Genomic DNA, 15885 nt, shown 5'->3' with positions numbered 1-15885 from the left:
CTTCGGATCCACCCTCAATCTAGCAAATGCTTCTCTGCACCAGCCGACCTGGGAGCCCTAGGAGCCCACTCTGCCCGGGAGCGGGTCCAGGAGCCCCTAGGCGGTAACCTCCCTGGGTCTTGGCTTCTCTGTGAGTCGGATGACCCAGCCGGGAAGGTGGGTGCTGGGAAGGTGCCGGGGCGCAGCCTGGGCCGTGGAGTGCACACGGCAGGTGCTCAGCCCCTCTGGGCTGGAGAAGGACGCTCGACTTGTCCTCTAGGCTGGGCTGGTCTCGTCAACATTTTATCCTAGCCGCTCCCCAGCAAGGAGGAGCGTTTACACACACACTTATTTTTTTTTTGTTTTTTGTTTTCTTTCCACACACGCCTATTTTGCACACATGCTTTGGTGCATCACCACGGCTGGGCAGGCCCCCAGCTAAGCCGCTTTCAGCATCGCTACCCCTTCCTCAGCGAGCACCCCTGTCCTCCACCACCTCCCTCGTCCGCTGAGCCTCCTGGGACAGAAAGGACTGTTCAACTGAAGGAGTAAACGCACTGTGCCATCCACGGTCAGACCAGGTGTGGAAAAGGACGCATTTCTGGACGGGGAGAGGCCTTCCCAGGTCTCTGCAGGCCCGGCAGCCCCAGCACAGCCCCGTGACGGATGGGGCCCAGGAAAGACGTCCCGAACCCCAAGGGATCTTGTGGGGAATGGGAGTGAGTCATCGCCCTTGGCTCATCGTCTTCGCAGCTGGGTCTCTTTGACTTCGAAACAAAAGGCTGGCACTGAACACAGGGTGTTATGGGGTGGTGCCCGGAGGAAGCCACAGATTCAGGAAGAAGTGGAATTAGGAGGAAAACATTTGCATGTCATCTCGAGGCAAAATATTTCTACATACTTACACACAACTGCAATATTGGGACTTCGAAGATCTGTTATTGCACAAAGAGGAACCTGCAGCCCAAAAAGGGCATCTGGCTCATTCAAGGTCACACAGCCAAGGTCAACATACACTGGGCTGCTTGCTCTGTGCCAGGAGAGGGGAGAGCCCTTGTCTCCTCTGCTTCCCCTACCCCTTTCCTTCTAACTGCTTCTCCATTTTCCACTTCACAGTTCTGCTGTTTGGAGTGGGGGGCGACACTTACTGAGGAGGGCTGGCCTCATTCCAGGCAGAGCAGGTGGCGCAGAAGAAACAAGTCACCGGAATTACTCAGAAGTGGCGCAAAAGCGGAGCTGCCGGAAGCTGAAGGTTCAGTGGGGAATGTCTCTCTGGTGACCTCAGCCACCAGTTTGTTTTCTACAGCAGGACTGGGTTTAACCATGGGCAGAGTGGCACGCTATGGCGTGGGCTGCGGGGACACAGGCTAGCTAGGCCCAGGCTCTGTGGGTTCTGCCAATCAGGAGCTGTCCACGTAGGGCAGGCTGCCAGGCACCTGGGTGTCCTTTACCCATCAGACCTCTAGGGGGATGGACCCAGGAGTCTTGGAACCCCAACCCAAGTGCTGGGGTCTGGACACAAGTCTGGATGGGGCTGGGAGTCCCTGAGAGATGGCAGCTGAGATGGTGCTGCTCAGCACAGGGCATTAAGGGCCTGGCCGAAGATCCCAGCCCCGTTGCCTCCCAGCCATGTGGCTTCGGGCAAGTCCCTAATCTTGCTGTGTCTCAGTTTTCTCACCTGTGAAATGGGAACAATGACTGTCTCTGTCTCACAGGGCTGACCTAATGTATAGAAAACCCTAGTTCATAAGAAGAGTTCCACAAACATTAGCAAATACTGCCCTAGTTGTCACTCATTGCTAATATGAAAGTCTGCAGCCTTAGGCACTGGTATTCTGGGGGACAGACAGGTTCAAAATCCTGTCTGCAGCACAGCACTTTACCCTCTTCCTTCCCCTGGGTCTCCTTGTCTAATTCACTCAACCTCTTTCTTCCTTCACACCCAATTCATGGAAGAATCTTCACCTACTTACTCTTCTTTACTTCCTGTCCTCTTTGCCCCCTAAAAGTGCTCTCATCCAGAGCGCTGGTGACTTCCTAGTGGCTGGTTCCAAAGGGACCTATAGTTAGCCCTAAGCTCTGCGAATCTCTCTAGTGCATCTGACAACCAACTCCTTTCTTCCTGACACTAAAATGCTGAGCCTCTTGGACCACCCTGGTCCTACTCTCCCCCCACCCCCACCAGGAAAAGGCTGGGCTCCTGGCCCACCTTCCTGCCTTGGTAGCCTCAGTCCCACTTCCCCACACAGGCCTCTACTCTGGTCCCCCTGGCTCACCAGAATTCTTACTGCCTCAAATGCCATCCCCTCCCCTCCCCTCCTCCAAGCAGTGCAGTAAACTCCTATGCATCCTTCAAAACCCAGGTTGGGCATCTTCTCTCTTGGAAAGCATTTTTCTGATGCTGTTCCCCCAGAGTTACTTCCTCCTCTGCCTCAAGTTTCCCCAGCATTCCTTTCCTAAGGAAGAGCTCCTACATGCTGTTGTGATAAGCTATCCATGACTTGGTCCCCATTAGACTGTGCGCTTCTTGGAGCTGGGACCAAAAGGCCGCTTTTGATTCATCTCGGGCCCTACCCTACAGTAGTTCAGTAGACAGTTGTTAAAGGAGGAGCAGTAGCTCCTCCAGCCCTGCTCAGATGGGGGTAGAGGAAGCCCGGAGAGCCAGCAAGTGGGCGGTGACAGTGCTGAGGAGGCAGCTGCCCAGCTGGGCTCCCTCTGTGGGCTCAGGAGTGAAGAGAAAGTCCTCCCAAGCACCTGGAGTGGCGATACTAGAGGGAACTCACCTATGGGGGCCCCACATACATGAGCTCACGGAAATCTCGTAACAATCCCAGCAGCCAGGCATCACCAGCCTCGTATCAGAGGGAGGAAAGGAAGGGTCAGGACACTGAAATGACTCTCCCAAGAGGACACAGCGAGTCTGAATCAACCCTCGCTGCCGGGCTCTAAAGAAGGCAGCCTTCTGCTTTGAAAGGGTAATGAATCATGGGTTGATATTGTTGCTATAATTTTAAGAGATTAATAGAATTTTTTCCCGAGGAAAGCGAAGTACAGCTTCACTACTCTGAGTCTGGTCCAGGGACCAGCAGCACCAGCAGCACATGGGTCCTTGCTGGGAACGCACACTCGAGCCCCACTCGGACCCACTGATCAGAACCTGTGTCTGCCAACGTCCCATGCGGATCCACGTGCACGTGAGTGCTTGAGAGACTCTGTCTGGAGCCTGCCCCCCTCGCCGGGCAGCCTGGCTGCGTGTCCTTACCGCCCTAAGCAAGGAGGGCCTGGAGTGACTGCCCAGCGTCCAGGAGGAGCCCAGCTGCCCTAGAACCAACCTCGCCGAAAGAGCCACATTCAGCTAAAACTGCACCTTCCTTCACTGCGTTTGTTTCACGGAAGGAATCGACACTTTCCTTTTCTAGTCCCAGGGCAGCCTTGAGGTAGGTGTGGGGGAGGGGCACAAGAAAAGAAAAGGCAAGGACTGCTGGTGCCTAGAACAGTTCCTGGGGTCCAGGCATCCAGCAGGCACTCCATAAATGGCCGTTGGGCTGAAGTGAAGAGCAGAGAAGGATGCAGGGAAGAGAGGAAATGAAGAAGGGGAAAGGGTTCTCCGTCCTGTCCCCTGAGGCACGCCTGCTCTGGGGGCCTCCAGCCCACAAAGGCAAGCAGTCTGAGGAGTTGGGAGAGCACAGGGACATTAAGCAGATTTCTTTATGCCAGGATTTCTCAAGGTCTTACAATCCTGGAGTGGTCCCCAGGCCAGCAGCAGCAGCACCCCCAGGGGCCTTGTTAAAAAATGCAGATTCTCAGGCCCTGCCTCAGACCTCCTGAATCAGAAACTCTGGAGTTGGGCCCAGAAATCCCAGTTTTTAACAAGTCCTCCAGGGGCTGCGATGCAAGTTATATGGGACACCCACCGCTGAAGACGTTGCAATGTCATTTGACTATTGAACAAGCCCTTTTTTTGGGAAACCAGACTTCATACTCTGTGTTATGTCTTTTTTCATGACCTATTTTTAACCACAAAAAAATGCTACTTTAGCAAATATAATTAAAATTTCTCAGGTCTGTCTAACTTTTAGGTGGGAATTTTCCCCCCACATTCTTCTAACATATTTATCTTCCAATGGGACGCATCTGGCTGTCTCACAAAGCTCGATAGAGGTCAACAGGGTTGATACACATACAGACATCCGTTAGAAGAAGGAGGAGATGGTTTTTAAAATTTTCAAGAAGACCAGGGGTTTCTGGGTAGCATGTGTGAAGTTAAGGGGGAGAACACTATTTTCTACGAGTGCTTTGGTGACGTGGAGCTAACTAGTTTCCGAGCCAGGGCGGCAATGAGAGGGTGTGGGGTCTTCTTTCCACACAGAGCTCATGGTTTTGGTTCTGGAGAAATGAAAGGGCCCACCTCTGGGCCTCACCATGCCACTTCCTCCTCCCTCCTCCGCTGGCACTCTGCCCCATCCACTGTCACCCCCTCTCTCCCCTCTAGGCGCCTGCTCTTTCTCATCTCAGATGCCTGAGCCCTCCTTCTCTTCCCCACCGACTCTTTTCAAGGAGCTGCCGTACATGGGATTTTGTCTGACCTCCAACTAGCAGCAGTGACCTGTCTAGGGGGCCAGGAGCCGCGGTGACAGGGGTTATGGCTGACAGACCACACTATCCCGTCCACCCCTCCCCGGCACACACTGCCCAGGGCTCTCAACCTCAGCAATGCCCCCGAGCTGGACTCCTCTCCCCCACTTCTTCCCCAGCTTCCCTTGGTAAGGATCACTCCATTTTCCTGACCAGCTGGGTGCATGGGTCAAGGAAGCCTGGGGGTCTCCCCTCAGTTTCTCCCCATTTTGACCTGAATTCCAGTCAGATCCCAGGTCCATCCACACCACATCCCGCGTTCTTCCCTACTCTCCCACTCCCTGTCTTCGGTCAGCCCCTCCGCCCCCCTAGGCTCTCTCGTCTGACCCTCGAAGGCTGCCAGGCCAAGCTTCTGCGATGCAGGAATGATGTCCCTCACAGCTCCCCGTCGGTCACTGCACCCCGCAGACGCAAGCCCGGAGCGGTCCGTGCAGGCCGTGTAGCACTTCTGCTGCCAGCCTCCCAGGAGGCCAGCCGTGGTTACGGTGAGGTGCCTCTGGGACCCCAGGGCCAAGGACGCGCCTCCAGGGAGCAGCCTCCACCCGATCTTATCTGATGGGCAGTGACAGGGGGCGAGGGTCCGAGCACCTTGGTCTTGGCGCGAGGCTGGTCACCCCCTCAGGAGCTCTTCTACCTCACTAGGAAGGAAGCTCTCTCTCTGTTTCCTTTAAAGGGACATTCCCTTATCAGCCCACTGCCTGCAATCAAGCTGTAGTCTGCAAACAGTGAGGGGTGAGTAAACGCACGAGCTGTTCCTCCTTCGATGCCACCAGGAAGTGTTACAGCCCACTTGGCTGTGAGCAGGCCCCGCCACAGCTGACCTCGGCAGAGGCGCCCTCGCTGCCACAGCACCCTTGTCCCGTTCCTCCAGGCCCCTGCTGTGAAGGCTTCCCGGGCCCCGTAAGAGAAACCAGACAGAGTGAGGGATCCTCTGGGAGGCCTTGAGGGCAGAGGCCAGTCTGAGGGGGCAGGTGCTCAGCAGGCGTGTGATGATGGCGCCCTGGGTCCTGGCTGGCCTGACCCCATTACCGAGAATGCTGTTTTTAGGGAGAAACTTCTCCGTGCGGGGCTGACATGTGGCCTCATTCTATTCTCACAACAACCCTGAGCAGGAGCTGTGGTCTCATTCTTCAGATGAGACACTGAGGCTCAGAGGAGTTACCTTCTCTAAGATCACCTTCTACTGGCCCAGAGGCCTCTCCCATGTGCCCTCCTGTCCTCGGGGCGGGGGGTGCTTTGAGCTATCTCCCTGAGATCCAGTTCCCTTGACTCAGGCTGCACCCTCCTCAAATGCAGGGAGCACATCTCTCATTTCCTTCTTAGAACCTCATGGGCCTCAGCCCGCAGACGTAGGGCCTGGCCGACCTGCCCAGCTGTGCTGTACCAGGAGGGGCTGAGGGCCCATCTCAAGATTTCTGGGCTATGTTCCTGCCAAACAGTCCATAGCTCAAGGGGCCGAGTTACATGGCAGATGTGGAAAAGATGAGTTGTGACGTCATCGGAGAAATGGTGGCCTGTGTGGCCAGCACTGGGGAGCACAAGGGAGGAGACCTCACTCAGGCCCGGGGCTTCTAGGAACTCTTGGGAGAAGGGTCACCTCATCTAGGTCCTGAAAAATGATGAGATGGATTTAGCCAGGCCAAGAAGGGAAGAATGGTATCTGAGGGGGAGGGAACGGCACGTGCAAAGACAAAGGGCATGAAGGTGCCTTGCTAACTAGTTCTGGATGCACATGGCTGGAGTGTCCTGTGTATCTGGGGTCAAGAGGGAAGGCAGGGGAGCTGGGCAGAGACGTGCAGGCTCTCGTCTGTAGCTGGGGTAATCACTGAGGGATTTTAGGGGGGGAGTAAAAGAATTATATTTGCCTTTGTAGAAGGAGCCTCCAACAAACTCTACGTGCACTTGAGAATGAACTTTCAGTGGCCATGTGGGGCGGACCCTGGGGAAGCAGGTAGAAGGGTGCTCCTGAATGTCCCGGCAGAGATGACAGAGCTGGGAGGGAAGGACGTGCATCCTGAGACCCCAGGGGATAGACGTGACCCCAAAGGCAGCTGGGTGGAGGACGAGGGCCTGGAGGCCAGTGGTTTCAGCCCCAACTGCACACTGGAATCCCCTAGGGCACTTACGGAGACGCGGCCTTGCAGATGCCAGTTTAGCAGCCTGGGTGGGGCTGTGGGGCGAGGCTGCATGGGGAGTAATGTGAGATGCACGGCTAGGAGGCTGTTAGCCAGGATGGGGGTCCAGGGGACGAGCAAGGTGACTATGCATTCGTGTGTGTGTGTGTGTGTGTGTGAGAGAGAGAGAGAGAGAGAGAGATTGAGGGAAAGAGAATGAGAGACTGAGTGTGGGTGTGTAAGTGAGGGCCCATGAGGTGGTCACAAAGGCCTCTGAGAGGCCAGCTGGGTCATACTCCATTCCTTGTGATAGAGTTTACTGAGCACTAGTCTGTGGAAGCTGCTGTGCTAGGCTCCTTAGATACAAAGATGACAGTTAATTTCAGGAACACTGAGCAGACATAAGGCACAGCCTGGCCTTCACTCCACTGTCCATCCACCCACCCACCATCTACCCATCCACATATTCCTCTGCCAGCCATCTACCCTCCCTAACTCCCTCTATCCCTCCACCCACCCGCCGTCCGTCCATCCATCCATCCCTCTACTACCCATCCATTCATCATCCACTATCCTTCCACCATCCATCCATCGATCCATCCATCCATCCATCCATCCACATATTCCTCTGCCAGTCATCCACCCTCCATAACTCCCTCTATCCCTCCACCCACCCGCCGTCCGTCCATCCATCCATCCCTCTACTATCCATCCATCCATCATCCACTATCCTTCCATCATCCATCCATCCAACCATCCACATATTCCTCTGCCAGCCATCCACCCTCCCTTGCTGCCTCCAACCCTCCACCCACTCACCATCCATCCATCTATCCCTCTACTACCCATCTATCCATCTACCCATCCATCCATAGCCCACTATCCCTCTGCCATCCAACCCTTCACCATGACTACGCAGAGGTGACACTATTCCCCAAAGCAGTATCATCTCCTCTGACCTTGCTGCTCTCTATCCTCATCATTTTCTTTTCAGACTGCCCCTTTCACAAGGGCCTTCTGTCTTGCTCGGACCATCCTGATCAGGGCTCTGCCTTAAAAGCCACATGCCTTTGGGAATCCGTGGGTGGGCAATGAGATATTTAATCGCCCTGGTGTTTCCAGGGAGCCAGGTACTGGATACTACCCTGCATTACTAACTCAGATGTTTGGTTTTAGTTATTCTCTCTAGTTCATCCCAACTGTGGCAGGGAAAAAAAATATCTCCAGCTTTGGACCCAAATAGATGTGAATTCAAATTCTGGTTTTACCGATTTCTGCCTAAATGACCTTAGACAAATTCCTTGACTGAGTCCAGTGGACAACCAGCTTATTTACCTGGAAACATTCAAGAACAGTGTCCCCCTCCCAAGCTGGCTGTGAAGGTCAAAACCGAAGACTGTAGTAGGAAACACCCACACTTAAGAGCCTGGCACTCCCCAGAGGCTTGATAAGTGTATGATTGTGCAAACTCCCTAAAGAGTCAAGGCACACTCAAGGGCTCCCCCACTGGCCCTGGGATGGTGCTGGGGCTCCGTATGTTTCATGAGCACCCAAGGAGTCTCAGTGGAAGCCCTGTGGGGATTCCGTCACAAAGAAGGAGCACAGAACTCAGATGTCTGACGTTTGTCAGCAGGGGCCATTGGACAAGGTATGTGGCTTCCTTATTCCTCAGATTCTCCAACGGCAACATGAGGATACTAACTGTGCCTGCCTCACAGGGTTGCTGTGACAGACAACCCGGGGGTGGGTGTCAGTGACCAGCACAGGCGCGGTGGCCATTCTCACTACAGAGCCCTGCTATCCAGGTGAGAGCCTGGACCCTGTCCATCCTTGAATTGGCCCTGGGGCGATGAGACGTGGGTGAGGATGGGGCACTTCAAGTAAAGACCTCGACTTCAGGCTGACCACAGAGCTATGTTTGCTGTCTGGAGTCGTCCCGGTTATAACTTGGTTTAGATACTGGCCACCCTGTGGTCAGCACTGAGGATCCAGCACGGCCAAGATACAGCAAATGATGTAGGAAGAGGGGCCCAGCCGAGCCGCTCCACAGCCCAGAGCCCCCACGAGGAAGGAGGTGAGGGTCCCACTCGCGGCCCCAGCCCCCGGAGGAGCTGCCCAGCACCCTTCGGTTCTAGGAAACTCACGCTCTGGAGTAGTTCAGAACGAAGTCCACGCCCTTCTCACTGTCAAACTGGATGTCTCGGGGTAGATCCTTGTGACATTTGGCATCAATACTCAAAGGGAAGCCAGGGTTCCACTCCATCCACCTGAGTGTGAATAAAAAGAAGAAAACTGCCTCAAATGCCTGGCCTTGGGCTCGGTGCCCACGTGGTGTGAGGCTGTGTCCTCCATCAGCTCGTGTGCATCCTGTGAGGTCCTGGGACCCCTCCCGGGGGCTGGCGGGGGCTGCTTTGCTGTGCCCCAAGCATCACTCTAGGAGGTCCGAGGTCGCCTGGACCTGACCCTGGGCTCCCGGCAGAGGAGTAGTGAACGGGAGGTGTGCACCAGTGCAGAGGAAGTGGAAAGGAAGCATCAGAAGACCTCACTGATTTGATGGGACCCAACCGCCATCTCTCCCTGGCACAGAGTGGCCCTGCCAGTCACCGGAGGTAGAAGTGGTTGAGGCTCCCCCACTTCCAGGCTGGCCTGGACAGCCAGTACCCGTCCGGCTCAGTCAACACGTCCCCGCACTGTGTATGGTGGCTGGGGAACGGGGGTGGTGGTCATTCCTTCCCAGTAGGGTGCCCAGGGGAGCAGGGCGGCTGGATGCAGAGCCTCAGACACGGGCGCTGCCGGTGGGAGGCTTGGTGACGGTTGTAAGCAAAATAGCTTCCCCCAAAGACAGACCACGCACTCTCTCCAGCCAAAATTTTCAGATCCTGGTGTCCTTGAAACTTACCCTGCAGCATTGGGCACTTACATTTTGTTTTTTAAATTTTACTCTTTTTTTTTTTTTTTTAGATTTATTTATTCTGGAGAGAGAGAGAAAGAGAGAGCGTGCACGTGCTTGTGAGCATGGGGGGAGGGGCAGAGGGAGAGAGAATCTCAAGCTGACTCCCCACTGAGCACCGAGCCTGACATGGGGCTCGATCCCATGACCCTGAGATCATGGCCTGAGCAGAAATCAAGAGTCAGATGCTTAACCGACTGAGCCACCAGGTGACCCTTAAATTTCACTTAAAAAAAATTTTTTTTTAAACTTTTTTCTTTGCTTACCGCAAAACCCAAACTAACCAAAACTGTTTCTTTAGCTCAGGGAGAATGATCTTGTATTTGTTTAAAAACTAGAATTTACATTTTGGGTTAACAGCTTTTCCATTTGTATTCCTAATTCTCCTTTATTAAAATCTCTCTTATGACAGGAAACTGAAGCACTGAGAGTTGAGGTCATGAAAAAGTCTGGAGTCCCTTTAATATCATTTTGTCCCTTTACTGTCACCAAAATCCCCATGGTTTTTCATGCTGTCCTGTTGGCCCAGTAAGACTCCCGTTAGGACCACAGAGGCGAACAGGAACTGGATACCATCAGTCAGAGCAGATGCATTTTGAAAAGCATTTTCTGTTATGCAGCACTGTCATTTCTCACTGTTGGTTTACTTACAATATTCCATTTTCCTGGACTTTAAGAAAATCTTCTATATTTGTTATATTTGTATTAGCGCCACTGCTGGTACATTAACAGGTTAAAATGTAGACAAGTGTACAACATCAACTAATCTACTGATTTTTTTTCCTTTGTTTTAGAAAGTAATTCATTTCCTCGGAATTCCCTGCCTCCCGCCGCTGTTCCCCTCGCCTCCTGAGGGTGGCAGCACGGATGGACGGAAGTGCCCCACCTAGAGTGGAATCACAGTCCACTGAGGAAGGCCAAGTTGAACAACCAGGCGGAAGGAAGAAGCAAAAAAGACATTTAATTTCTTTAAAAAAAGGAGAAGTGTTAAAAAGATATAAGTAGAATGTTAAAAGACTTTCTCCAACAACAAAAGATGATTTCTGAATTGAAAATTCAATAGACAAATGGGAAAAGAGAACAGTCACTGTGAGATCTAATTTGTCTCCTGGACAAAATTTGTTCATTCAATAACTAATTACTGAGAACCTGTCAAGGGCCAGGCGCTGCTCTGTGCAAAATGGAAGAAAATGTAACACAAACACAGAGCAAAACCACAAAGAAAAAAGGCAACGACGATGGGGATTAAGGAGTATACTTGTTGTGATGAACACTGGGTGTTGTATGGAAATGTTGAATATTGTACGCCTGAAACTAATATGATGCTGTATGTTAACTAGCTGGGATTATAATAAAAACTTAAAAAAAAAAAAAGAAAACGCAGGAGACATGAAAGGCAGATACAGAAGAGTTAACAGGCAGAGACTAAGAAGTCCAAAAGGAGAGAGAGGAATATACAGAGAAGTAAAAATCAAGAAATAAGAGAAAAACTTTCCTAAGTTGAAAGACCTCAATTTTCTAAGTCCTAGGCAGAAAAGAAAAGGAAAAAGGGCATGTATAGATATATACTGCCAAAGAGAAAGAAGACGTGTGTGTGTGTGTGTGTGTGTGTGTGTGTGTGTGTGTTGGGGGGGTGGGGGAGAAAGGGAAAAAGAGGGAGGGAGGGAGAGAGGGAGGGAGTCTGGGAAAAGAAAAATAATCTAGTTATCATTAGGTTTCTTATTTTATACTGAAAATGGGGAGACAGTGGGACGTGTTTACAGACTTCCTTTTAGGTCATCATCTAAACCTCTCGTATCGTTAAGTCATTGGTGAGAGGAGGAGAATTTTTGGGGGGTGGAGACAAGCACCGACTCAGATATTGTATTTCCCCGAAACCTCTTCTGAGGAAATTAACTGAACAAGTTCAGCCAAACAATTAGAATGAACAAAGAAGTTCTGAAATATGGTAGAGTGTTCATCAGAAAACAATATAAAGTAGAATTTTAAATAAAAATATCAAAGGCATTTTCTCAAAAATCAAGACCATCATTGCTACTACTACTTGTTTGGGGAATTCCAGCTGTGAAATAAGAAAAAAAAAAAAAAAGGAAAATAACAGACAGACAAAATTATTGTCATTAGATAATATGACTGAATGACCAGGTAACTAAAAGACTCACTAAGAAAAAAGATTCACGTCAATAAAAGAGTTTAATAAGATGTCAATACAAGGAAAATATTTTTAAAATAACTAATTTATCTTTATCCCAGCAATATTTATTTACAAACAGAAAACTATCCCATTCAGAATGGTACAAGCTATCCTTCCCCTTGTATGAAGTACCCAGGGAGGAGAAAGACCTTCAAAAAGAAAATTAGAAACTCTAGGGAAGGTCATTACTCAAGATCTAGATGGGGGGAAGGCACCTTGTGTTCCTGGGTGGGGGTGGGCAGACTGAATGTCACTGGCATGTCAGTACATAACACATTTATATGTAATTCAAAGAAATTCTCATCATGAAAATCTTAAAAGAGAACCGTGAGATAATGGCAGAGCTATTAACGTATATAGAAAGTTATAATAATCAAAACATGGCACTGGGCTGCAAAGTGGAAAAACGGACTAACATGTGAAGTCCGGAAACAGCCCCAAGAAAATATGTAAGTGTGACAGGAAACTAGCTAGCACTTAACGAGTGCTTTCTAGGTGCCAAATACTGTTCTATGTGTTTTCACGGCTTAATCTATTTAATTGTCTCAAAACGCTGTGCGATAATACTATTCTTTCACCCACCTTCTAGGTTGAGGGGGTGAGGCACACGGAGACTAAACAACTCACAGGACATGGAGTGAGTGGCCGTAAGTGGGAGCTGAGCTCGGAATGTGGCTTCAGAGTCCACGCCCATAACCACCATCCTGGGCCGGCCCTGCCGTGGTGTCCTCCCCAGGCAGTAGGGAGGAATGTAGTCGTAGTCAGTGATACTGGCGATGACTGGCCCCTGCTTCACGTCACGTATAAAAATACATGGCAGGATGGGGCGCCTGGGTGGTGCAGTGGTTAAGCGTCTGCCTTCGGCTCAGGGCGTGATCCCGGCATTATGGGATCGAGCCCCACATCAGGCTCTTCTGCTATGAGCCTGCTTCTTCCTCTCCCACTCCCCCTGCTTGTGTTCCTTCTCTAGCTGGCTGTCTCTATCTCTGTCGAATAAATAAATAAAATCTTTAAAAAAAAAAAATACATGGCAGGTGAATTAAAAGCCGAATGTTAAAGACTAAATTACAAAAGTATTAGACAAAAATACAAGTGTATTTATGTAACACTGGGGTGGGGAGGGCCTTCTTACGCAAAGCAGGAAACCCAAAGCAATAAAGGAAAACCAACACATGTAGTTAAGAAAACAAAGAACTAAAATCTTCCGTGACAAAGGCAAGAGAAGACAAACGACATACGCTACACTTATAACAAAAGGATACTAGCCTGATATACAAAGAGCTCCTTTAGATTAATCATAAGAAAGACAGAAAAATAAAGCATACACATAGGCAATTCAAAGAAGAGGCAATGCACAGAGGCGAAACTCACCAATAGGCAGGGGAACACAGATTAAAACAACAATGGGATCCAATTTAGGGATTTTTTGATTGTTAAAAATATAAAAGAAGATCCGCATGACCAGGTATGTCCTATATATACATATGCAACTGGAAAATTGCACCGAAAACTACTATAAAATCATGGGAAAGGATTTTTGTTAGTATTTCTTAAAATGAAACAGCTAATTTGACCCAGCAATGTGAGTTCTGGAACTTCATGTGACAGGGATGAAGACACCAGGACATCAAGCTGCTTGTGCAAGGTTGCTTCCTGCAGTACTGCTGGTAATGCCAAAGACAGACAGGTGAGAAACCAGCTGAATGTCTATCAGTAGGGGAATGGCTGAATTCACACGCAGCTAGAAAGATGTGGCAATTTAAGAATGAAGAAATCAATGAGATACGATTTCAGGACATTAGACTGACCCGGATGAGAATGTCTCAAGATGCAAAGTATGTCAACAACGCAGGGAAATCGCACCTTCCAAAACAGCTGCTCAGGGTGAAAACTGCCAGAACCTCTTTGGGAGACAACTGGCAACATCTAAAAAACTTCAAATGTGGTCTGCAATCCTGCAAGTCTATTTCTAGGAATATTCCCTAGAGAAACTCCTCCATGACAGCACCAGGAGACGTATGAGGAAGTGCCCTGAGGTGCAGATTGTGACAGCCGGGAATGAATGACGGTCCTCCTGTCCATCAGCCCGAGTGCGGGTGAGCCTGGCGGGCCAGTCATACAACAGTGTGCTGTACGGACGCTAAATGAATGGACGACACCATCTGGGTCAACTGGCTGCCCTTCAAAACAGAACAATGAGTGAAGAAAGCAAGTCGCGGGGTGATTACATATCATAGATCGCAGACCACTACGCGGCGCGCTGCTCTGTCTGAGCGCCCCGTCTGGGTATACGCAGGCACAGTGAGAACCGGGGAGTGCGTGATGAGCTGTGTGGGCTTCTCCAGCTCCTTGCCCGGCTGACTGAGGGACGAGAGCCAGCTGGGCCTGCAGCTTTCTGACAGATCGGAGACTATTCTTAGTTACTTTACTTCCAAACTCTCATCTGGAACCCCGAGAGTTCATGTGAAAGAGGAACCCCTAGATTATGCAGACGCTGCAAAGTTCAGTGTTTCCTGAACGGAAGCAGAGAAGGGCAGCTGAAAAGGACAGATGAGTAGAAGGAGGAAGGAAAAAATGACGGTTAGATCTAAGAAGGGGGACAAGTGTTTCACCAGAAAGCTCTTGGCCCCATCTCTCTAGACCCACCAAAACCCATCCCTGTGAAACAACCGCACGGCGGAATCCACCGTTCCCTAGTTCTAGAAGGGGCATGTTCCAAAGGTGCTCCATAGAGTACTTGTTCTGCGGATGTTAAGAATTGTACATCAGATTCTCTTGGGAAACACTGGGCTGAAAAAAATTAAGCACAGTCCACCAGCAGAGAACTTCTCAGAATTCTCAATGTGTATGTGCACCGGGAACCTCCAGGAAGTGGATGTGATTTCCTGAACTTGTCTTATCATGGGGAAAAAGTTTCTAGGGCACACTTCGGAAAATACTGAATTAAGACAACATGTCTGTAAAACTAATTTATCAGCCGTTAACATCTTAGTCTGAATTATATTGGAACTGATAGAACTTGTTGTCTGCTTACCTAACAGGACACAAACTAGCCCAATTCTCTGAAAGTTGGTTAGCATCACCACAATCTAAGATTCTTTCTTCCCACAGGGCCAAAAGTACATGGTGTGCTCACTGTAGGGGCTTTGACAGGGGTGGCTGAAGTGGGAGGAAAGCTGAGGAAGGAGCACAGAAATAACAATCCTCAAAAAGTTGAAAACAGAGCTACTCTACGACCCAGCAACTGCACTACTGGGTATTTACCCCAAAGATACAAATGTAGTGATCCAAAGGGGCACCTGCACCCCAATGTTTATAGCAGCAATGTCCACAATAGCCACTACAGAAAGAGCCCAGATATCTCTCAACAGACGAATGGATAAAGAAGATGTGGTATATACATACAATGGAATACTATTCAGCCATTAAAAAAATGAAATCTTGCCATTTGCAATGACGTGGATGTAACTAGAGGGTATTATGCTAAGAGAAATAAGTCAACCAGAGAAAGACAATTATCATATGATCTCACTCATATGTGGAAGTTAAGAAACAAAACAGAGGATCATAGGGGAAGAGAGGAAAAAATAAAATAAGATGAAATCAAAGAGAGAGACAAACCGTACAAGACTCTTAATCATAGGAAACAACTGGAGGGGAAGGGTGGGGAGATGGGGTAACTGGGTGATGGACCTTAAGGAAGGCACGTGATATAATGAGCACTGGATATTATATAAGACTGACGAATACCTCTGAAACCAGTAATACCTTATATGTTAATCAATTGAATTTAAATAAAAAAATAAAGTAAAAAATAAATAAAGTAGGGAAAACATAAATCGCTTTGGAAAAAAACACAACCAAACCAATCCTTTAAGATGGTACTGGTGGTGCAGAGCTCTCACGGTATTTGTATTTGTGCGCCGTCTAACTACAGAAGTCTCAGAACACATCATACGGTGTCTGAGAGGCTCACACACAAATGTCTTAAAACAAATCACAAATTCATAAAT

General features: G+C 49.8%; 1 protein-coding gene across 1 annotated transcript in view; it reads right to left on the bottom strand.

The window, feature by feature from the left end:
- The window catches only part of ALOX5 (arachidonate 5-lipoxygenase), a 50032-nt gene that overhangs the window by 19818 nt on the left and 14329 nt on the right, over window positions 1–15885 (bottom strand). Inside the window, exon 4 of the mRNA XM_040624017.1 lies at window positions 8873–8995. Within this exon, the coding sequence (XP_040479951.1) occupies window positions 8873–8995 (123 nt within the window). The remainder of the gene's footprint in view (window positions 1–8872; window positions 8996–15885) is intronic.

The sequence above is a fragment of the Ursus maritimus genome, unplaced genomic scaffold (genome assembly GCF_017311325.1).
Source record: "Ursus maritimus isolate PB19 unplaced genomic scaffold, ASM1731132v1 scaffold_7, whole genome shotgun sequence".
NCBI lineage: Eukaryota > Metazoa > Chordata > Mammalia > Carnivora > Ursidae > Ursus > Ursus maritimus.
The sequence above is the reverse complement of the archived record's forward strand: the minus strand, read 5'-3'. Positions and strand labels throughout refer to the sequence as shown.